Consider the following 22,951-nt stretch of genomic DNA (forward strand, 5'->3'; position numbering starts at 1 on the left):
TGGGAACGCTGCAGTTTGGGCTATGAACTTGCTCATTCATAGTCCTGAGAAACAGCAGCTCTAAGTCACGAGAGTCATGGCTGTTTGGACAGGGATGCAAGGAAAGGTCTCAGCTGTGGGAGACTGTGGGACCATTGCTCTGGGTTAGGGGCTCTCTGGGGTTCTGTGTGCAGCTTTAGGAGCTGCGACCCTGAAGCTTCTCAGGAGTCTGCAGATAAAGAGGCCTGATGCTGTGTCAGCAAGAAAAAGCCTTTCCTTGCCCCACATTTCTGCAGGGGTGACTCAAAGCCGAGCCAGAGTCTCTTCAGCATCCCCTGTGCCAGTGTGTGCACTGTGGTTACCTCCATCAGGGAAATGCCTGTGCCTGTGTGCCCCCCCCCCCCCCCATATTTGAAGATGCAGGGACAGAAAGGGCAGCCCCAAATCCCAGGACAAAGTCATTTATTTCCCTTTTCTTTTTTCTCCTCCCCCGCCCCCCCCCCCCCAATTCCCTGTACAACAGATCACCAGGTAAAGGTTAGTGAAAGCCAACCAACCCTCTGCTCAGTTTCCAAGCTACAGCGAAAGGAAGTAAGGAACGAAGGAAGAAACCAAGGAAGGCAGGAAGGAAGGAAGGCTGGTAAGAGGAGTACAGTCACAAGAAATGCCAAGAGGAGGGCTCGATGCATGGAAACCCGATGAGCACTGTACACAGGAGCAGGGCCCAGGCAGCACCAACCCCCAGAGCAGAGGGTTCGTGCTCCCGGAGGTGGCACTGCTCAGACCAAGCCCGGAATATTAAACACATACGAAACCAAACCCAGCCCCCTCCCACCCCAAAGAGACCCCCCCTGCCCCCCGAGAAAGTCAAAGATGCTCATTTGCAAAGACTGACTCGTACTTCAAAAGATTTGCTGTGGAATTAAAAACCCTTCTGGTTAAAAGTAAAAGGTCCAGCTGGGTGCGTACAGGGTGTGGGAGCTGATGGGGCTGAAGCTGCAGCTTCTCCTTCCCATCACATCTTTAAAAAGGAGCTGGCGCAGAGCACAGCCGAGGCCATCCATGTCCTTTTGCAGCCAGTCCGTCCTCCATCCCCATCCCCAGGTCCAGCGTGGTGCTTTTAACCTGAATAATGCACGGTCCAGGAGAAAGAGGGTGTTCTGTCAGACAAAGGCTGAGCAGCGTGAGGCTGGAGTGGGGAATCCAGACAGGAGGCGCCAGAGCAGGAGCATCCCCACACTGCACAATCAGTGCAGGGGACATGGCTCCTCTCTGCTGCTGGGGGAAAGATGCAAAAAAGGGGCTTTGCCTAAATTGAAAGTGTTTTAAAACATTCCTGGATGGACAGAAAGTGTCATGGCTTTTTTTGTTTGAAAAAAACCCTACAGATGCATGTAAACATGTGCATGCAGGAGAGTGGGCACATACATGGTCATGGTCTTGCTTGCTCAGCGCTCAGACAGAAGTCACATGTGGGATTCATTATTTGGAGCAGGGATGCTGATTATTCGGAGAGGCCAGCTGTGGGTGTATTCCTGCACCCGAAACTGCACCGAGTGCTATTCCCATATCCAGGTAACGCAATGGGTTTGGAAACTGCCCTCCCCAGCCCAGCTCCACTGGGGAGCCAGGGGGCTGCCCCAGGGGCTCCAGGGGCAGTGCTGTGCTCCCAGTGGCCATCATAACCCTGAGGGGACTGCACCTCACACCTGGGAATCAGCAACAAACTTGAGTGTGAGATGAACTGGGCATAGGGCAGGGCTGTGCACACACACACACACACACGGAGGACTGCGCTACGGAGCAGTGCAGGAGGGGTGGCAGAGGCGTGGGCAATAGGAGCCCTGCTTTGCAGTGGGACGTGTGTGTGTGTGTGTGTGTGTGTGTGTGTGTGTGTGTATACATACGTGTGTATGTGCACTAGAGCCAGGTGCTGTCGGCTGCAGAGTGCCCCCACGGCCCGGCAGCACGCGCCTGCTGACTCGCAGCACGAGCCATTTTGCAGCCAACCGTGCCCCACTGCTTGCTCGTCAGCGCTTGGCAGGCCAGCCGAAAGGCCGGGGGAGCGTTTACTCTATTAAAGGATGCACTATATCAAAATCCTCTTTATAAAAGGAAAAAAGATGCACTGCAGCACTAGGAAACCTTGTGTCCCGGCTGCAACGGTCCTTCCCCATGCTCGCCTATTGTGTTTGGTTTCTTGCTACCCCTCTGTACCACCATTTAGGATGGCTCTGCCTACACAGTGCAGAAACACAGTAATTTTTTCCCCTTTTCTTTCTTTTTCAAAACTCTCCCATGAATTGCTGTGCTGCTGCGGCGATGGGTGCTGTGCTGCTGCGGCGATGGGCGCTGTGCTGCTGCGGCAATGGGCGCTGTGCTGCTGTGGCAATGGGCGCTGTGCTGCTGCGGCAATGGGTGCTGTGCTGTTGTGGCAATGGGCGCTGTGCTGCGATGGGTGCTGTGCTGCTGTGGCGATGGGCGCTGTGCTGCTGCGGCGATGGGTGCTGTGCTGTTGTGGCGATGGGTGCTGTGCTGCTGTGGCAATGGGCGCTGTGCTGTTGTGGCAATGGGCGCTGTGCTGCTGCGGCGATGGGCGCTGTGCTGCTGTGGCGATGGGCGCTGTGCTGCTGTGGCGATGGGTGCTGTGCTGCTGTGGCAGTGGGTGCTGTGCTGCTGCGGCGATGGGCGCTGTGCTGCTGCGGCAATGGGCGCTGTGCTGCTGTGGGCTGGCAGGCAGCAGCTCCTCACACATCCGTGCTGATGCTGCGGCTGCGGGAGAAGGCCTCACGCATGGCCGAGAGCCGGTTGGGGTTGAGTGCCTGCAGGTTGGCCACGCTCACCGGCAGCTCCAGGTCCTCCTGGCTCACCGACGTGTAGCTCACGCGGTCGCCGCCGTTGTGCAGCTCCTCGGGGGGCTCCTGCAGCAGGAAGGTGGGGGGCTCGTAGGGACCGCAGCCGGGGCAGCCGGGCCGGCTCGGAGCCGGCTTCTTGCTGAAGGGGGACGAGGCGTAGAGGGAAGGGCCGTTGGTCAGCACTATGTTGCGGTTGCAGTGGAGCGGCGGCATGTGGGAGTGCACGGCGAAGTCGGGCTCCTCCTCGTCCTCCTCGGACTCATCCTTCTTGCAGCAGTAGTACTGAAACGGGACAGCCCCATGAGGCTGCGGCTCAGCTGTGTCCCAACCTCCCACCCCGCCACTGAGGGGCACGACCCTGCCTGCCAGCCCCGAGACACCGCGCTCCCGCCCCACTGCAGCAGCACTGGGGATATGTCCCCCAGCCTTACCTGGAGCCTACAGTAGCAGAGGACAGCGATGATACAAAGCAAAATGACAGTCGCTAATATTCCACCTGTGATGACCACGGTCCCGGCTGTCATCCGCACTCTTCTCCATTAACAGCCTGCAAAAGTGAGTGCAGGGGGTGATGGGGTGTGGGGGGGTCGGGGTGAGCCTGGCGCTGGGCGATGCACCGGGACGCAGCTCCCCAAACCCTCAGCTCGGGAGGCTGGCACCAGGAGGGCTCTGTGAGAGGTGATGGACAGGATCAGGCCAGATCCTCGCACTGGGCACCTGTGAAGCCATCAGGAGTCCCCATCCCCACTAAATGCCACCTTAGGGGCGGAGGGGGGTAAAAAAAGGTTCACGTAGTGGGTGAGGAATTGCGTGAGCAGAAGCTCTGGAGTGACATCGGGCTATTCTGCATGCAGGACTCAGGGGAAATAAAACCTTCTGTCCAGCACCAGCAGCACACAGGGCACCCCCTTGGCCCCTGCCTGGTGGCAGCGAGCTTCAGGGATGGGAGAAGGAGCTTTGCTGCAAGGATTTCTGAGCTGTACACATTTTTCTCCGAGCCTATAATCCATTTTCCCCATGAAAACAATGTGGTATTTTAATTTGGAATAACTGGAGCTGCTAAGTGAGCCTTTAATGACAGCAGGGACAGGCCTCTCCCCTCCTGGGATGTGTCTGCTGGCTGCAGGAGGCACCAAGCTCCTCGCTTTTACCATGGCCGGGCCATGGTGTTGGGGGGGGACACAGTGTGCTGGGCATCACAGAGACACTGTGGTTCAGCTCACCCCGTATTTGTGGTTTAGGGTACCACTGGCACCTTCTGTCCTTGGAGTGTTCCTCAGAGGAATCCACATCCTGACAGAGTGGTAGCAGTGGAAGGTCCCTGCTTCTGACACTGCTGTCTACCCCAGAGGGCAGATGCTGTGCATGAGCCCTGCTGTGCCAGCTCAGGTCTTGCTCTGAGCATCCCTGTCCCAAGGACTCCTGGGAGAACTTGAATTTCCTTTCCTCCCACACAGAATAAGACCAAGCTTTTTGCTACAGGAAGAGTGCCTGGGGAGCCGCTGGGGAGACCTGCCTGCACACACCTGAAGCGGTGCAGACAGCAACACTAACACCAGCATCGCTCCACAGCTAAAGCTCTGGCAGCACTTTGGTGCCACAAACATTGGGCTGGGAGCAGGAGAAGCAACAAATTAGGAGAAAAATCATACCCTGACCACCTACCCTACAAGTGCTTTAGCAAAGCTGGCCTCCAGCTCATGCTATCGGGTTAAAACAAAAAAACAGCCATCCCAGACCCAAATTACTTCAGCACCTGAGGAAAAGCAACCGTATCTGTCAAGGATTTAACCCACTTCCAAAGAAAATAAATCTGTGGCGTATTTTCAGGCGCTTAATGTCCTGCTAAAGTTGGGCAAGTGCTGAATGGATAAAGCAGTATCACATTTTATGTTGCTGCTGAGCAGCGCTGCAGGAGGGAAGGTAATTTATAAGGATGTCTGAATGCCTTTGAGAAGCACAGCCACAGGGCAAGTGCTGGCCAAATCCTGCCCCATTCCTCAGGCAAAATGCTCTGAGGTGGCTCATGGGGGGAATGCAGCCAGGGGAAGGGTTTATAAAACAGGGTAGTGCCGGTTTGGAAACTTTGATACCTGTTCAAAGAGGGATGAAGGCTGCAAGACCTTGGGTGCTGTGGGCACATGCACCGGCCCGGCAATGCCCGTCCATGGGCTGCTCCCGTTTGCAATCACCATGTGGCCACGGAGCCCAGGGCAGGGCCATGCAGGGCAGGCGCAGGACCTGGCCCTGGGGAGGCCAGACTCAGGCCTGCAGCCTCTTGTGCGCTCCATCAGTGCCCAGCACCTCGTGCCCCAGCTCCCTCGCCAGGGGGACATGCAAGTGCTGCACAGAGCCACTGCTCTCTGTTTCTGTCCAGCTGCAGCCAGGGGACGTGGCACCGCAGCCACTGCTCCACACAGAGCAAGGCTTTTTGCTCTTTTATCCCCCCCCAACATACTTGTCTGATTAAAGCTGTGTACCTGGAAGCATTAAACTCTTCAGCATGCAAAGGGCAAGGAAAGCAGAGCATGTGGAGGCCCATAAGCAGAACAATTCCTGTCTAGACCTCCTTTTTACATTTGTTCCCAATTTCACGCTCCACAGGCTCCCAGATTCATATATTTAGTAATAAATATCCTGGTAGAAGGAAGTGCTTTGCAGCTCCACTGTGGTCTTGGAGAAAGTATGCAGGAGCCCTGGTATGAGGAATGCAGGCACTGAGAGATGCGGTCCCACCAGACGGCCGCTTGGCTTCTTCCTCCCCCTCAGTAACGTTAGGAGCCCTCCAGCTACCGAAGATGAGAACGCCCCCAGCCCGTCTGCCCCATCCGAATCCAGCCCCCAGCACATTCTCCATCACTGCCAGACGGCAGGGAAGGGGCTGCGGGGGGATGTTAACTCCGCACAGGCTGATTGCTGCCAGCCCCGGAACCCTTCTCTGTAGGAAAGTCGTCCCAGGGCTGCAGGGTGACAGGATGGTGCTTCTTGGGGTTACCGGGAGCTGCTGCACTGGCTGGGGCACACAGGAGCTTGGGTGCAACGCTTCCTCCTTCCCCAGCACCCCACCCTGCTTTAATTTCCCAGTGCACAAAGGACAGGGCACGCTGCAAAAACCAGTGCACGGTTACTTCAGGTTGCTCCTGGGTGATCTGTTTGGCTTTAGACACAACCCTTGTACCACATGCCTGCTTTTGCCAGGTCTTCTACTGCTGCGGCTACAGCAGCACCATCCCTACTGTCCTGCAGGGGCTGGGAAATCCAAGGGTGCAAGAAAATGGCCTTTCCTATTCCTTGCATCCTGGAGGAGACACAAGCAGAGCTCACACCAGCTCTAGTCCCAGACTGGAAGTCTTTTTCCTTGCTGACATCCCCTGCATGTCCCTGCATGGCTGAGGACATTCACTGGTCACTAGGAGCCAGGACTGCATTAGCTTCTGCTCTCCCCTTCACATGGGCATGGATATGAGGGACTCTTGGACCTTCCTAACATGTTACAACCCAACCCAGGGGGCTGGAGAAAGCTTCTCAGGAGCAACAGAGAATGGGATGGCACAGGACAGCACTTGATAATGCAGAGAGGAAAAAGGGGATGAGAAATCATCCAAAGTCACGACCTCTGTGGGTCTTGCCCTTGGTGGGCAATGTGGCCATTTCCCAGCTCATTCATCTATGCACAATGACTCATGATGCCAACACTTTTGACCAAGTCCCACTTCAGAAGAAAGGAAAAGCTCAGCAAAAAGCCAGGGAAATGGGAGAGCACATGAGTGATGCTCGATGTCTGAGATGCCACTTCCCCAAGCTGCTGGTGCTGCTTTCTGCCTAGAGCTGGGTGCAGGCAGCACAGAGTGACAAGAAAACACACTACAATAAACTGGTGAGGGCAGAGCAGGCTGGATCTGAGCCCTTGATGCTGCAAAGTTTCTGGGTGAGCCTGACTCACACTTCCCTGTTTCCCCTCTGGTGCCACCACAAAAGTGCCACAGCTATGCCCAAGGGTAAACCCAAAAGAACATCAGTGTGAAGGAAAAGCCACTTCCCACCCGCAGCCACCAGCCTGGAAGGTAGGAAAGAATCAAACAAACTAGGATCCAAAACCAGTTTGGTGGCAAATGCAGCCTTATTTCTGCATTTACCCCGTTCCTGTAATCTTACCCAGTCAATGAATGGGAGCCGGTGCTAGGAGCCCCCGGCAGCATGCCAGCGAAGACATCGTGCTGCCGGAGCCAGCAGAGAGGGCAGCTGCCAGAAACACAGGCACAGGACGTGGCTTTCCATATGAGAACCACTTGGAGCAGAAGGCCTGCGTCACTTTTGTTTGCTTTCTCTCTCTTCCTCCTGACAGCAGCACTCCTGGCCTGGGGGCTGATGCTCTGTAAACAGCAGGGAATTGAACACCCAGGCCTGGGGGGGGGGGGGGGGGGCTGGGGAAGGGCAGAGGAGGCTCCGTGCCTGTGGACCCATCACTTCAACAAGAGCATCTGGGCACCCCCAACACAAGGACAAGATGAGACCTGTCTCATCAATCCTTCCCCATCTCAGCAAGTATTTCCTGCGTGGGACCCGCTGTATCTCCAGGCACTCTGTACTCCGAGTTTCTTTTGAGCATCTTAAGAACATACTGCCCTTCACTCCCTGCTGTCCCCTGTTTGGGGAAAGCTACTCACAATTTCCTAGGCTCATCCATAGGAGACAGGGCCTCCTGGGTGCTGGAGATGCCTCGGGGATCCCAGCAGCTCTGTCCTCCTATCTGTACTCCCCAGGACTGTGTTCATCCCATCTCTTTTTGGACACTGGTCCTTTCCAGAGCAGCTCCTGCACTCAGTAGGGGCTTTCCCTACCCAGAAAATAGGTGTTTGCTCCTGCTGATGTCCAGAGCAGGAACACTTTTCAAAGGCAATCTGTACACAGTGCCTGATAAATTATTCAGCAGATAGGACATTGCTGTAGTACTGCTGAGCTCTGCAGAACAGGATCCTGGCCATCTCCAGGCAGGAGCTTGGGGCGGGCTGTGCTGGGGACCAGGGAAAGGTGCCAAGAGCTGGGCACTATCTGGGCACTGGCTCAGTGTGCCCTCGTGCTGGTTTTAGAGCCCTGGCAGTGAGGGTTAAGCCTGCAGGTACATCAGACTAGTGCAAGACGTGCATCGGGCTGATACGGGGCTGTAACCCCTGTATTTGCATCAATCACATCCCATAATAAATTCCAGCCAGGAACTGCTCCTCTGCCCATTCTCAGCTCAGCCCTTGCAGCCAGAAAGCTCCCCTGTGCTCTCAGAGCAGTGTGACGGCTGGGCTGCAATGGGGAATGCAGATGCTCAAATGTCACAGTGACCTGCTCCATTTGTCTGTTATTATCATCCAATATAATTATTATATATCATTAAAACACACACTTTTATAATCCAAACTGTTCAGTTACATATCGCGTGGCAGCCCCAAACCTCCTAGACAAGCCGCTGCTTTTCTGGTAAGCTGTATCAGCCATTTCCAGCTGGTGAGGACACACCACGTACGTACCACTGCAGGTGTCCCTGCCAGTGGCGGCACTGCCAGAGCAGTTCATCGGCAATGAAACCCAGCAAAGAAGGCCCAGGCTATTCGGGAGATACATCACACAGCAACTGCCACTCGGAGTTTTGGGCTTTCCTGAAGCTTAAAAAAAGCAGAAGTTTCTTGGGACAATTAAGGATCCCCTCCCACCAATTGCCGTTAGTAGTTTTTGAAGCAGAGATTAGCTCTTAGTGAGCACACTTGAGCAGGCTGCTTTCAAAGAGCATCAATCTAGGGGATGCCGGCCCCAGCAGCACATGAGAGGGAGTCTGTGCTCTGCAGTGACGAGGCAATAATGTCATTTAATACAACCAAATCATGCCTAATGAAAAATAATATTTGCACAGCTCATCAAAGTGGCATTGAGGCTTCCCAGGCACAACTGCAGGCGTGAATTTCAATGACTTCAGATGCTGAACAGAGTGCAGCAGTGCTGCTGGGGAGGGATGGGGAAAATGCTCATTTACTCAGACAGTGCTTCCCCTTCCAGTGCCCCTGGGGCCACCTGAAGGTGCCGATATCTTGCCCCAGAGTTACTAGAGGAGGTGTCTGTGGACAGTTCTGCATCACCTGGAATAAAGCAGAGTATGCTCACCCTGCTATTCTGACTCACTGTAAAACTGTAGAGCCACATCCTAAAAAGCATCAACAGGGATGCTAGTGACATTGACAGGGATGCTAGTGATTTGGTGCTGCCCAGCAGTGCATCACTGAACACCAGCCTGCACTGTCATCTGCCCAGGAGAGGTAAGCCCTAAACCCAGGCACAAGGAAGGAGCTGCTCCAGTAAGCCCTAAACCCAGGCACAAGGAAGGAGCTGCTCCAGATGTGATGGACTCACCTCAGGTCCAACCCGCGCACAGTGAGCTGCTGCAGGGGCTGTCAGGATTTGAGAGCTGCTGTCAAACCACATCAGATGGTTTTAACCTCCCCAGTCCCACCTTTCTGCTTCACATTCCGCTTAAGTACCAGGAATTATTTCCATACATCAGCTGGCAAGCAGGCCATAACCCCAAACACACATAAGCAGCCTAAACTCCTCAAAAAAAAAAAAAACCAACAACAACAAAAAAACCCAGAAAAGAAAAAAGAAAGACAGGCTCTACATCACTTAATCACCTTCTGAATTACCGGTTAGCCAGCCTGAGATCCCAGCATCAGAGAGAGCAGGGTTTGGTATTAGCAGCTTGAGATAAGCTACTGCAATCACTGCAGAGTGGGAAATAAGTCAGTGTGTGGAGCACCCATCAGCCCACCCCAGGGACTGGAAATGTCCCCTGGCCAACCTGAAAAGCTGGGGTTAGCTTACTGAGAGCTAGCAACAAATCTGATCAGTACTTTTCCCTGCCCAATTCACCGAGCAGGCATCACTCCCTCTCCATCAGCATCCCTTGGGAGAGCTCAGCGCAGCCCCCAGCAAGGCACCGTCTGCTGAAGCGCCCACAGAAAGATCAAAAAGCCTTAACTGTTACAAAACGCTGCTGAAATGATGCACCGCAGGCGGAAAAAGGAATTTGTTCTCCTGAAAGAGCAACTCTTCCCAAAATTGCTCCATTCACCTGGATTTTAACAATTCCTCAGGCTGAAAACCAGGAGCCCAGCACAGCCAGAAGAGCCCTGAGGGACCCGGTGCCTTACCACAGCAGCTCACAGCAGCTCTCCTGCGGTCCCGTCTCCCAGCAGATACCTGGAGGGCAGGGTTTCACGGCTCAGACAGGGCTGGTGAGGCACGAGGATGAGAAGAGATCCAGAGACACCAGCTGAGCTCCTGGCAGATTCCAGCCCTGGCTGGGCACTGGAGCTGCCTCCCGGCCCCGGCTGGGCTGAGTGTGGCACTCCCAATCACAGTGGTCCTGGGACAAGTCTCTTAGGGGCCAGGGACACTGTGGAGGGACTGGGTACGCTCTGATGGCCACACAAAGCAACAGAAGCAGCCGCCCTCTTGGTGGCCTCCCCAGCAGCGGCTGCTTTAGCTCCAGAGATCTGTTGGCTCTGGCCATGCAGCAGCGTCCGCGCGGAGCCTCATTCCTATGGGAGACACTGCAGCGACTGGGCTGCGGGAGACGACTGAGTCACCCCGCCGGGGTTCGGTCCTGGCCTGTTGGGAACACTGCATGCTTTGAAGCTTGTGTCTGTGCCTTTCAGCCTCCAGCCCAGGCAGCCACAAAGCCACGCAGCTCCCTGCACAGCGCCAGGAGCAGCGGCCCGCTGTGCACCAGCCTTTGTGCAATGCCTCCGCTGAAGCCCTGGCTCAGCCCTGGGCCTCGGGGCCCAGCTCCGCTCTGGCTCTGGCAAGCGAAGCAATGCCCTGCCCAGAGGGAAAGCATTGCTGTGCCGATGCCCATTTTACAGACAGGGATAGTGAGCCCTGGGCTGGTTAAGGCTCTGCTTTTGAAGCTAGGCTGCTTGAAATCTATCAGATACCAGGCCAGGCACTGGGTAAGCAGTGAGCTGGGGTCAGGTCCACTCTCCTTCCACCCCCGCACCAGAGGCTGGGAAGGATGAGTCCCAACCTGACCCGGTGGCTCCTGTAGATGTCCTGAGATGCAGATGATCCATCAGCCAGGGGTTGGGAGTAAGCAGCAAATCCAGCAGCTCTGCATTTCCAGGAGCTATGAACACAGCTCCTCAGGTTGGGAAGAGCTTCAGCAGATTGAAGTCCTTGCAGCTGCGCAACTCACTCTCATTGCTCAGGATTTCCTGAGGTGGGAGCACCATCTCCTTGACGCCCATGAAGTGCAGTAACCTGACATCCCACCACACCAAGGTGCAGGAGGGGGACCAGCACCCCTCTGACACATGCTGTTTCCTGAGCTGCCCTGGGCTCTGCCTCTCCATGCAACCTGCCTATTCCTCATGAACTCCTCTGCCCTTGTGACAGTCCCTGCACCCTGTGTGAACCGGGTGACTCCTGGGAGCTGCCTCCACAACCACTCGGCACCAGCAGCTCCACTCAGGACCAGCGGGGATGTATGATGCTGCCTCAAGAGAAAGCATCACAAAAAGGGGAAGGGAGCTTCCATAGTTTCCATAGCTACAGCTTTACATCCCTCTGGCACAGACTCAGGTTCAACCCATGTAATGAGAAGCAAGCAGAGTGTTTTTCCCACTTCAGCCATACAAGGCAGCATGGTGCATGAATAAAGAAGTGGGGAGAGAGAAAGCTCAGTGATTCTGGAAATAACAGCTAAATGTTAAGGACCAGGATGTGAGGCTGCCACTGGCGCTGTGCTCCTTGCCCCATCACTTGGATGGGGCACGGGTTGCATTTGCAGGAAAGGAGGGAAGGAGCCCTCACAGCCCGCCCCCCCTTGCCTGCACGGTGAGTGAGGCACACACCTGCATGCCACTTGATGTGATCAAGGGCCAAAATCACTTCATTTAAACTACTGCCCACGTGATGCTCCCAGGGTTGGACTTCAGAGAGACAGGAGCTGGCACAAGCAGTGAATCTGTGCTGCTGCCAACGGAGTCACTGCCCATAGGACCTGGGGACACGGGGTTTGCCTTGCTTCTTATCCATGCCTCGTACAAAAATCACACACTTAGGGCTGGTGCCAGCACTGCGGCTCATGCAGAAGGACACATGCATTTGCAAACCACTCTGGTCATGAACAAGAGAGCGACAGGCTTCCTCATTGCTTGTGACCAGGAGTTTCCCTGCAGGCAGTAAAATCTCCTTATGTTACCTTTTTAGTAAGGATTTATCATTGCTGCATCAGGGGAATTAATACAGACTGTCTTGGAGGGTAATTTTCAGAATCTTGGCAACTTACACTGAGCCAGTTCCAGTAAATTTCCCTTTTTCCCCACCTTAATTCTGTTACAGCTTTTCCTGGGAGATGAGAGAATGGAAGATCAAACTAGGAGGAAAAACCAAACCTACAACAACAAAATCGTAAGGCTAATAAAGAATCAGAAAAACCACACAAGTTGTTCTACTCGAAAGCACTTGGGCTTAACAGAGCTGCTGGGATCAGATGTTTGAAATCTCGACTGTTCCCAGGGACAGCATCTCTCAGAAATCAAAACACACATAATGGGCCTTTCTGCCCAGCATCAGCACCAGGACGATGCAGGCCCCGTCTTTGAAATGACTCCTTCCTGTGTGAGAAGCCCTTGGGAGCGATGCGGTGGCTCATGCTCCCGCACGCTCCCTTCTCACCAGCCCCAGGAGCCAGAGCAGTGCTCCCACTGGCACCCAGCGGCACCAGGACCGGTGGCAGGAGCTCCCACTGCTGTCACACGTCAGGCTCTGCTCTCCCCACCTCCTCGTGTCTGCAGCAGATCAGTGCCAGCAGCTTCCCCAGCCGGCTGCAGTCTCTGCCTGCCTTGCTTAAATGACGCCTGACTTGCAGCACTCATAGCACTAGAAAACATCAGGTGTCTCCTCTTTGAAAGCCAAGCCTCAGACCAGTGTGTGAATCACCCCTGAGCATCTGAGCCCTTCCTTGGCCTTGCTGGAGAGTGGACAAGGCAGGGAACCAACAGCAGCTCTTCTTGCATTGGGATGTCTGCACTCCCTGCAGCCACCGATGTCAGATCACTAAACATGGCTCCATCCATCCTGGAGAGCAAGAGGAGATTCATACACCAGCACTTCCCTGCTCCACCCTATGAATCCCAGCTGAATTTCACCATTCTCTACTTGCACTGTGAGCTCACTTTGCTTGAATGTGTTTGCTTGAACTCGCTGGGAATTGGGTATGTTGTACTGCTAAATACCACTTTCTGCCCCAGAGCTAACCTTGTAGTTGTGATGAAGCTCATGGGGAGCTCATAACCAAAGCATCAAAACCTTTCACTGAACCTATGCTGATGTTCTGAGCTCTTTGGACATCACCACTGGACATCAGATGCTGATGCTGTGGCACCACAAGGAGCACTTCGTTAACAGCCCACCCCAATGGCAAACCATACAGAAACCTGAAGTTTTAGTCTTACAAAACCCAGACCTGCAAATGTGCCCTGAGCCTGGGAGTGCCCTTTGGCAGACCAGAGCCCATCAAAAACCAGGTGCCCGACTCATGATAGAGCTCCGCCTGCAGGGGATGCCCCTCACAAGGTTAAACAGACCACAGGTCTCCTCTGGGAACTGGGAATACATCCACTGCTGCCTAAAGCACTGGCCTGGTTAATAAAACATCCTGCAGCCTGGCTGCCTCTGTGCCTGGGCCTGACAGCAAAGGGACCAGGAGCTCCTGCTGCCAACACAGGATGCTTCTGGTGGGTTGAATTAGGATATGAAACTGCACTAGGTTGTGATGTGCTGGTTACAGGCAATGTCAGCATTCCTACCAAACAAAGCATGTCTTTTCAGGTTCCTGCAAGTGTTCTCATCTGTGTTCATGTATTCCCTTTTTGAGCAAGATCCAGGCCCTGGCTATAGCAAGAGTGTGCCAACGTTATGTATTTCCGAGCCTGGGCAGCTCTAACCCTCTGAGGTCAACAGCACTGCCACAGCCTAGCAAAATTCATGCTTTATATTCACTACCAATCAAGTCAGACAGTGTTTTGAAGACCAACCTTTTGTCTGTCAATCCTAACATTCAACAACATAACACAAGATTTACAAAGGTACCCAGAAAACAAGTAAGATCAGTGCTTGGTTTCTCAGAAACTGGTATCACAGTCTTGTGTTTTCTATAACCTATGCTGTTTTGTTTAAAAATACAACAAAAACAAAGATGTGATGCCAGAAACACAAGGGAAAATATGTGCAACCAAGAAAACCCCACTTTCTGTGGGCTGAATCTGCTCCCACGAGCTACTGTGAGAATCAGGAATAACTCTTGAGAAAACAGTAATGTTGAACTGCTGTGGATCAGAAGCAGCAAGCTGGGACTGCCTAATATTAATTGCACACATATTATGCTTGTCTTTCAGGAGCGACTCCTGCCCATGGGATGTCACATCCAGCCCTGGCTGGAGGGATACCACTAGGCTTTCCCTGCGCAGCACAGTCAGAGCATCCCACTCATGATCCGGAATTATCACCCCAGCCCCTCCTATGTGTAATATAACAATAAACCCACAGAATTCTCCTAATTGCAAACCCATATCAACATGTATTATCCTTCCCTCCCAACTCTGCTCCCACTCTCACAGCACGGCTATTTTCCCCAGATCCCACCACTAATCTTCCCAGGGCTTAGCTACCCAGCAGGCAACACCAATCAAACCAAGACACCTCCTTTTCCTTCCACATGAGAGCCTTATAAATTGCATCCCTGTAAATCCCTGCTTGCACTGGCTCACAGAGGAGACAGAGAGATCCCCAACAACAAGGCCATGCATTTCCTTGGCCGGGGCACTGCGGCCCTTGCTCAAAAGCAAGCCTCTGGCAGCCTCCACACTGCATTTTCTTCCCAGGCAGGAGTTTAACTCAAATTGACACAAAAGGCACCATGTCTTACTATGTAACTCACATATATTGTGTAACTAAAGAGTGACAACCTGCACAGTGTAGTTCTGTGCATTCAAGGGTGGGAAACCAGCAGGAAGAATGAACCCTGCTGCCTGCAGGGTAATGCAGGCAGGCCCCCGTCAGGGAGAGCCTCCCAGCACTGCACAGGCTGTAATGCAGCTATGGGGGCAGGCAACTCATAAAGGAGAGACTTAATGGTTTGCCAGAGCTCAGGCAGGAAGATCCACAACAGGTCTTAAATCCACACCAAAAGCGAAGAGAATACAGATGTAAAGTGCATGGCAAAGCACAAGCAATATCCCTGCTTAAATGGGGAAGCAAACGCAGGCTCCAGGGCAGCAGCTCGGCAGTGGGTTTGCACTGTCCCTGCCCATCACCTCAGAAATACTGAACTGATTTCTAGGGAAAAGAACAAACAATCCGGAGGAGGGAAGGTGGAATGTTGGGAAGAGCAATGAGCAAAGTTATCTGTAGGCAAGTTCTTCTCACAGGCAATGTGAGGGGATGCTTTAGCAGTGCTGTGACTTGCAGGCTGTAACACAGCTGCTGGGGACTCATCTGGCACTTGCCTGTGAACTCCCTGTCTCGCAGCACATTCCTGCTTCACCACAAAGCACCGGCATCCGTGGAGCCCATGCAGCAGCTTTTGCAGCGAAGTCTGACATCTCCCTGTTGTGACTGGTGCTGGTTTGTGAGTCTGAACCTCAAAATGCTTTGATCCACTTCAGCTGAAGTGACCTGAGCTGGAGAGAGGCCAGGGGGCACAATGACTTCTGGATCCATCAGGAGGCTGTGGTGGTCCCCAGAGGGTTTCCAAGCAGCTGGATCACCCCACAACCTGGGTATTCACCTTCCCCCCGGCAGCCGCTTTCCCTTCACTAATGCTGGTGTGCTTTCCCCATCAGCCTGGCTTTGACTGATACCAGCTCTGCAGCTGTGGGAAGAGCAGGCAGTGCTACACGAGGCCACTTTTGTTCACGTGGTCTAGCCTAGGTTTCCAGGCAGCTGAGGGACAAGGAAAAAATGAAACCTCAAAGGACTACTCCCAGTTTGCCAACAGTTCCCTCCAGCAGAAAGGCAGGAAATCCCAGCTGCGCGGCATGCCCACCGCTTGCAATGCCCCCAGTATAATAAGCTTATGAGCTTCTGCAGCTCAGATCCTTTGATGAACTTGTACCGGGAGAAAAGCCATAGTGTGGCCTCAAAGCCATACCTAAAGCTGGCAGCATGGAGGGCTTCGCCCCCCACCTCACAAGATCATCTCCTTTATCCCCTGCCCAAGGGAGGCCGCCCAGTGCAGCCTTGGAGGAGCCCAAGCTGGAGTTTGGCAGCAATTTGAAAAAAAAGAAACCTACAAGCTTTTTCACCCAAGCCGATTTTTCAGGCTGCAGCTTCCGCTGGTTGTTGCAGCACCTAAACTTTCTGCAGTGGGTATCTCGGAAAGGAAGGAAGAAGAGGAGTGTGCTGCAGAACAGGAGCAGTGGCTGACCCGCGGGAGGGCAGGGCAGGAGCACTGGCACACGAACAGGAGGGAGAAGGCCGCCTGGGCTCTGCATGTCCTGAGCATCCCTGAACCCTGCTGAACACCCCTGAGCTGGCACCTACAGCCGGGGCGCTCCGCAGTGCTCACACGGCCGCAGGGCAGCACTGAGTGAGGCAGAGGAGGGCTGGAGCCAGTCCTGTTGTGGGCAGAGCGCTCCGGTTGGCTCCAGGACTCCATGGGCACCCTCTGTTCTCCCCCACCTCGAACAGACAAAACCAGTGACTCGCTTTCCTCCCCATCACGGCCCTCCGAGGGGCATAAACCCAGTGGTGAGAACTGATTGTATTTGCCTGGGACCGAAGTAAGAGGTGGGAACTATTTCTGCCAGGAGCGGGTGCAGATGCAAGGCCAGTGTGAGTGACAGCAAAGTCACATCACTTCCCTCCTGCCACATGTGAGCAGCATCCAGCACCTGAGCGAGGGAAGGGGATGATGCTGGCACTTGGCTTCTGGTGAAAATTCACTTGCCCTCCTTTCCCTTGTGTGCTGCCTGGGCTGGGCCATGATGAGTAAACGTGTGGGCTGCAGAGTGTCTCCTACAGCGGCCTCGAGTGCTGCAGCCTCCCTCTACCTGCAGAGCTGCCTGCCCTCTGCTCAGGTGCTCAGCAGCACCTGCTCTATCTACTGCTCAAACTCATTTTCAGAGCCTGGGGAGAACTCCTTCTCTTGCCCTCCCTGCTGATGTGAGCCCTGCTGCCCTATTATGCTGATCTCAGGCTGGTTTTTACTTTTGAACTGCTGGTGGTCCCCTCTACGTCCCCCGCCTGTGCTCCCCACAGCCAGGCACACGTTTCCCTGGCTTGATCCATCCGGTACTGAAGTAAAAAGAAAATCTCCTCCTGTTTTCAGGTTGGATCAGGTCACTGGCCTGGCAAGGGTGCACGGAGACTTGCTTTTGGGTTTCTGCTAGCTTTCCTCTAAAATGTCCTTTAGAAAAAGGCAATTAGCGCAGTGCCATTAAGGCTTTACCCATTGCACAGCCAGACAACTTGCCAGGAGTCTTTTGAAATGACCTTTAGACAACAGACCCTGTCTTGTTTACTGCATGTTTCTGAATGCAACAGTAATGCATCCAGATGTCACCCGTGTCTACCATAGACCTGACTATTTCTGGAAACACACCACAGGCAAATTGCTTGGCTGATGTCAGATGGTGTTGTAGGGAGAAAGTGACAAGTTTCCATCTCTTTGACCAAAGCTCAGAGATGGTTCCAGGGCAGCAGAGCTGCCTGTGCCTCCACCTCAGCCCCTCCAGTGGCTCCCACACTGGATAGGGCAGAGCTCCCATGCTGCTGTGCTGAGTGAGTGCTGCTGCCTGTGGCACATGTCCTGCAGGTCAGCAGTGGGGAGAGAAGCACTGGAGGCACAGAGGAGAGGCGGAGCTGCCTCATGGCCGGGCAGATGGGGGAAGATGTCTCAGCGCCATTTGTTCTGCATGGAGACAAACACCAGCTCTGACCCGACACAGGTGCTTGTTTCAATGGGCAGGATAAATCTCTGCCTGAAGTGGGTGAACAGAACTGCTCCAGTCCCTGGCTCATCACTTGTTTCCACTCTGTGGCCTGCCCAGAAAAGCACCAGAGAGATGCCCAGCAGCAGCAGCCCAGGCTGCAGCTCACACCACTGCCCTCCAACTGCACTGAGAAATCTGCACTCTGGGCCACGTAGGATGGGGCACAATCACTGTGTGTGACTTAGGCCTCAAGCAGCTCGGCTCCTGTCCCCCCTTTTGAGCTGCCTCTGACACAGGCACCTTGAGAACTACACGGTCCATGGTAGCCAGGTCCTGCCTCTGGTGCCCTGAACTGCTGTTAATGGGTCATGGCTGTTATTAAGCTTTCCAGGGACAGAAGTGTCCAAGGAGTTTCAAAATGTTATTATGACTTTCAATTTTATTCTTCAGCCTTTCCAGCTGACCTCTGTTCAGGGCTGCTCTCGTGGGAATCACAGATTCCTGAGGTCCTAGCCTTGTCCAGGTTGGCCTCAGCTGTGATCTGAAAGGTCTGAAGAGGGTCAGAATCCATCACCCAACCTATTTGTCATCCCTCTGCAATCTGTGGGGCTAGGATATGTGCCTTTTTCTCACACCAAGGGTGAACACACTCTGCCTACTGTAATAAATCAGATCACAAGGACAGAAGGAGACAACAATGTCATGGGAAGAAGTGTAAATTGGAATGAGAAAAAGTGGCAAGCTCAGCCCCAGCTCCTGCCACCTCTCCCCATCCCTTCCCTGCTCTTCTTTGATGTTTTAAGCTGTATCACAAGCTGTGGCTGCAGAAGGCCTGCCAGCAGCAAGCACCTCTTCACTGGCCACGTCCTTATCCATATCCATGACAACATGACAGCCAGGTACCAGAACACAGCGAGCAAGAAGGTACCAAGTTATCTCCATTTCTTACACCAGCACTAATGCAGCCAGGCACTGTACAGCCACATGGAAAGGTCTGAGTTAGGCAAAACCCTCCCTGACCCATGTACTGGGCACTGAGGATGTGTCCTGACATGCCCAAAGATCGGGGCACAGACTTCTTCAGCCTGCGACAACGCAGCTGAGCTCTCTGGGCTGCACTAAACGCTTGAAGGAATTAAACTCCTTTGTTTCTTTGAATCTGGTGCCCAGAAGAACTTTGAAAGGCTTCTAAAGGAGTGTTCAGGTATGGCTGCAGGGTCCATGGGTGTCAATCAGCTTTAGACATGGGAATGCATTTAGAAAAAGTTGGGTCAACATGCCACGGACAGCAAAAGGGTCTGATGTCACTTAGTCACTTCTGAACATGGTCTCCTTAGATTGCAAAGCCCATGAGACCAAACCTTCAGGCTTGACTCTTGTTCACCTACATGAGGGGTTAGGAACTGCTGCAGTTGCAATGGAAAAAGATCAGGAGACGTGACAGTAGAAGGATCCAGGCTTTGCTGGAAAACAGACTGAAACACAGTGGAGAGCCATCCACTAACCACAGGGCTGGCAACGTCCTGCAACTCGTGCTCAGGTAGGCACAGGTATTTAAGAGCTACCTGTATTTTTACTGCTATTTCCTTCCTTTAACCTCACATCCCCCTATCCTTCCTAAGTGAGAACCAATGTACCGAGGGATGATAAATCAACATCAGTCACTTTTCAGGGGATTTTGTTGAAGTTCTTTATATCTACTGAGCACCAGCACCATTCCAGTCATCATCCTGCACAGAAATCCTGACACGCAGAAGGAGGCTCACTTCTAATTACAGCTGCACAGTCTTTAAGGTGTTTGAAGTCTCTTTTCACCACCTGACAGCCATAACACGTCTTCCTGCTCAGTTCAGACAAGACAAAAACCAACCACGAAAGACTGCAAACCACCTTCCATTGTTCACATACCATCGCAAGGGGCAGGAGCCTAAATACAGGTGAGGGGGGCAGCTCAGGCACTCACAGGGTCACACACAATTTGTGCAAATTGCTTTCCCTTAGTGGTATTGCAATTTAGATGCTTACGCAGTGAAGACAAACCCAGTGACCAAAACCCCATCACACTGGGTTTGTTTGCTCAGTTGAGGTCACCCAGGAGCACTGTCTGCACTCTAAACACTGGGATATCCACCAGGGTTCCTAAAATGACAGATATCCATCATGAAAGACTGAAGCTCATGATTTTACCTCCTAGGTCTTATGCTGATTTCACTGCTCATTTTAGGCTAGGAGACAATCTGTTGAACCTCAAAGTGCAGTCTTCTCTTACCTTTAATTTATTCTGTCAGAAAACTGTCTACCTTAATGAGTATGAGCACACCCCCACTGCCTTCCAGGTTTGGTGATCTGTTATGTCAAATATAAATAATCCTGTCTGAAACCAGGCGATATGAGGAAATGAAAAGCCATCTTCCCTGGGGGATTTCTCTCTCCCTCCCACCGCGCCCCCCCCCCCCCCCCCCGAGCCTGCAGACTACCTTCAGTGTCCTGAACAACGTCCATGTGCCTCGGAAAGCGCAGACCTGGACAGCTGCTGTATTAATAAAATAGTGATAAAAGCCAGCCCACAGATAACCGTGCTGTTGCCTTCCTCACATTCAACCTGGAGTCCTCTCCATTACCATTGCTTCACTGTGTGTGAGCGAGCTGGGTGGTTTGATGCCTAACCTGGGACTGAGATGGTCTCTACAAACTCCTCTGGATCCAATGTCCTTTGGAGCCAGGACACAAGACAGAAACAAACCCTTGTCCTGGTGAAATACCCAGACAGGCTACCAAGAATGTTCACTTTCAGCCCCATGCTGACGGTGCAAAGGATAAGCTGTCCCTGGGGCAGAGAAGGATATAACTCAGGCAAGCCAGGGGATAGGGACAGCTTTCCCACCCCATCCCTGTGAGATGCTTTCATGACCTCCTTCATAGGCATGGCTTGGAAACTAAAGATGCTGTAGGACAAGGGAAAACCAAGCCTGGAGCACCCTGGTATTTTTCATCCTTGTCTAAGGTAGGGGGAATTGACCAGTCTCCCTGAGACCGGCTATCGGGGAGCAGATGCTATGCAGTTCTCCATTCCCTGCTCGCTCTGACCCCCTCCAAATCACTTCCCAGCCCCAGCTCTCGCAGCCGGGGCTGTCCCTGCTTTCCCCCTCGCCGGCATCCCCGCGGGTTCCGCCGGTTCCCGCGGAGCAGCCATCCCGCCGCTGCCGAGAGCGGCTCAGGATGCGCCGAGGGGGTGGTGGGAGAGAAGTAAACAGGGCAGAAGCGCCGCAAAGGACCCCGGTGTGGCGAGAGCCGAGAAGAAGGAGCCCGGGAACCGGCAGTGCCTGTGCGTGTGCAGTGCCGGAGCCCCCGCGCCGCTGCCCTTTCTCTCTCGCTTACCTTCACCGGGGGAATTGTGCCGGATCTCGCAGGTGAGGACCGCGGCTCCCGAAGTCTCTCCTCGGAGAGCTCCAGCGCCAACGAGAAACAGCTGGAAATGATTAGGAGATGATGGAGCCGAACCCGCGCGGCGCGGACGCGGCCGGGGCTGCGGCGCGGAGCGGAACCGGCAGCAGCTACGCTCGGCACATGGCCGGGCCCCGCAGCCGTGGCTCCGCGGGGGAGCTCCCCCCTCCCCGCCCCGCGCCCCAGCGCCGCTGGGGCCGCCAATGACGGCGGCAGGAGCGGAGCGGCCCCCCCGAGCCCCGCACCGCCCGCAGCAGCCCCCGCACCCCCACCGGGGATGCCGGGATGCGAGCCTGACCGCGGGGTCATCGCCGGGGAAAGAGCGGAGAAGACCCGGGTGACCCCCCCCATGGAACCGGGTCACCCCCGTGGGGCTGGGGGACACCTCATGGAACCGGGGGATTCCCCCTCACAGAGCCGGGAACACCTCAGTTTGGCCGGGGGAGCTTTCATCCCCAGCGCAGGGAAACCACCCCACCTCCCGCGGGGAAAAAATAGGAGACAACCCCACAGCGTTCCCCGTTTAGCCCCACAAGGGTCGTAGGACACTTTACATGTGCTGTGACTTTGCCCCATCCATGTTTCCTGGGAGCTGTGTTGAGGGTCTTGCTGTCTGGTTTCAGTTACAAACCGCCACTCAGATCTCCTCTTCCCAAACCTCTGCCTGTTCCAGCACAACCTCAGCTACTGCAGAAGCCCTCGTCCACAGCTTCCTCCGAAGTCACTGTTACGTACAGGGCATGCTGGGCACTTGCAGTGGTGATTTACAAGACACAAGTCCTTAGGGTCATGTCCCAGAGCTGAAAAAGCCAGTGCTTGGTAACAGCAGAACTCGGGACCACCCCCGGCAGTTGGAGCTGGTATCACCCCTTAGCAGGTTGGCAACCTGCAGAGGCAATGGCACCGAACGGCCTGCCCCAGCCATGCAGGAAGGTTGTCCCCGTCCCCAGGTTGCTGTGACAGGGAAGCAAAACCTGCCCCAGCTCTCTCGCTCAATCTCTGAGTACAGCAGCCGCCCTGAGCAAAGCAGTGCTTTCACTCCCCGGGGCACAGGGATGCTCAGGGTGTCCTTAGGGCCCATTGCACAGGCTGCCATCAGCACTGGCTGCTGTCACCCACGTCATCTGCAAGACATCAACCCCCTCGGGCCACAGGGAGCCTTCTGCAGGCCACTGCCCTGACCAGCCCCCCAGTGATGGCACAGGGAGGACGAGCATGTCCAGCCTGGAGTGCCTCTGGCTGTGGGGCCGCGTGACTCTTGTCCCACAGTGTTTATTCCCTGACTCGCATTTCCAGTCGCAGAGTTATCCCTATGAGCTAACTTAATTTTTCTCTTTGGCAGTTTTAGCCCATCGATACTTGTTCTGTCCTTGTTGACTGATGAGAATAATTAGTCTCTGGTCCTTTTATAGCACATCTGCTCTTTTTAAGATGGTATCACTTATAGCACTCTTTTAATCTATAGAGAGGGAAACAGTTGCATTTAATTAATTGCCCCCTAAATAAACTAATTAGTGCCAGTAATTTCATCACACTTTGCATGCAGTTCAAATGCCTGTGCAGAGATCTGAAAGGCAAGTCATGCAGCCTAATGACAAGAAATGAAAGCAAGGGGGCAAAATACAGTTTATCTTTAGAGAGTCTACTTAAGACTATTATTGTTTAATTATTACGGGCTGCATCAGTTAGTACTGAGCT

General features: G+C 53.9%; 1 protein-coding gene across 2 annotated transcripts; it reads right to left on the reverse strand.

Annotated features, from left to right (window-relative positions):
- Positions 1-2,695: 2,695 nt before the first annotated feature.
- Positions 2,696-21,967, reverse strand: FAM163B (family with sequence similarity 163 member B). Of its 2 annotated transcripts, XM_062641067.1 has the most exons (4): positions 21,918-21,967; positions 21,188-21,278; positions 3,266-3,381; positions 2,696-3,116 (listed from the first exon to the last, which is right to left on the reverse strand). In XM_062641067.1, exons 3-4 carry the CDS (start codon positions 3,356-3,358, stop codon positions 2,727-2,729), a joined length of 483 nt encoding a protein of 160 aa, XP_062497051.1. In that variant the 5' UTR covers positions 3,359-3,381; positions 21,188-21,278; positions 21,918-21,967; the 3' UTR covers positions 2,696-2,726. The 2 variants fall into 2 exon arrangements, with proteins under 2 accessions (XP_062497051.1, XP_062497050.1); XM_062641066.1 differs by lacking the exon at positions 21,918-21,967 and having other exon boundaries at positions 21,188-21,517.
- Positions 21,968-22,951: the final 984 nt, after the last annotated feature.

The sequence above is a fragment of the Pezoporus occidentalis genome, unplaced genomic scaffold (assembly GCF_034315485.1).
Source record: "Pezoporus occidentalis ecotype Australia unplaced genomic scaffold, CSIRO_AGI_Poc_V1 ctg68, whole genome shotgun sequence".
In the NCBI taxonomy this organism is placed as follows: domain Eukaryota; kingdom Metazoa; phylum Chordata; class Aves; order Psittaciformes; family Psittacidae; genus Pezoporus; species Pezoporus occidentalis.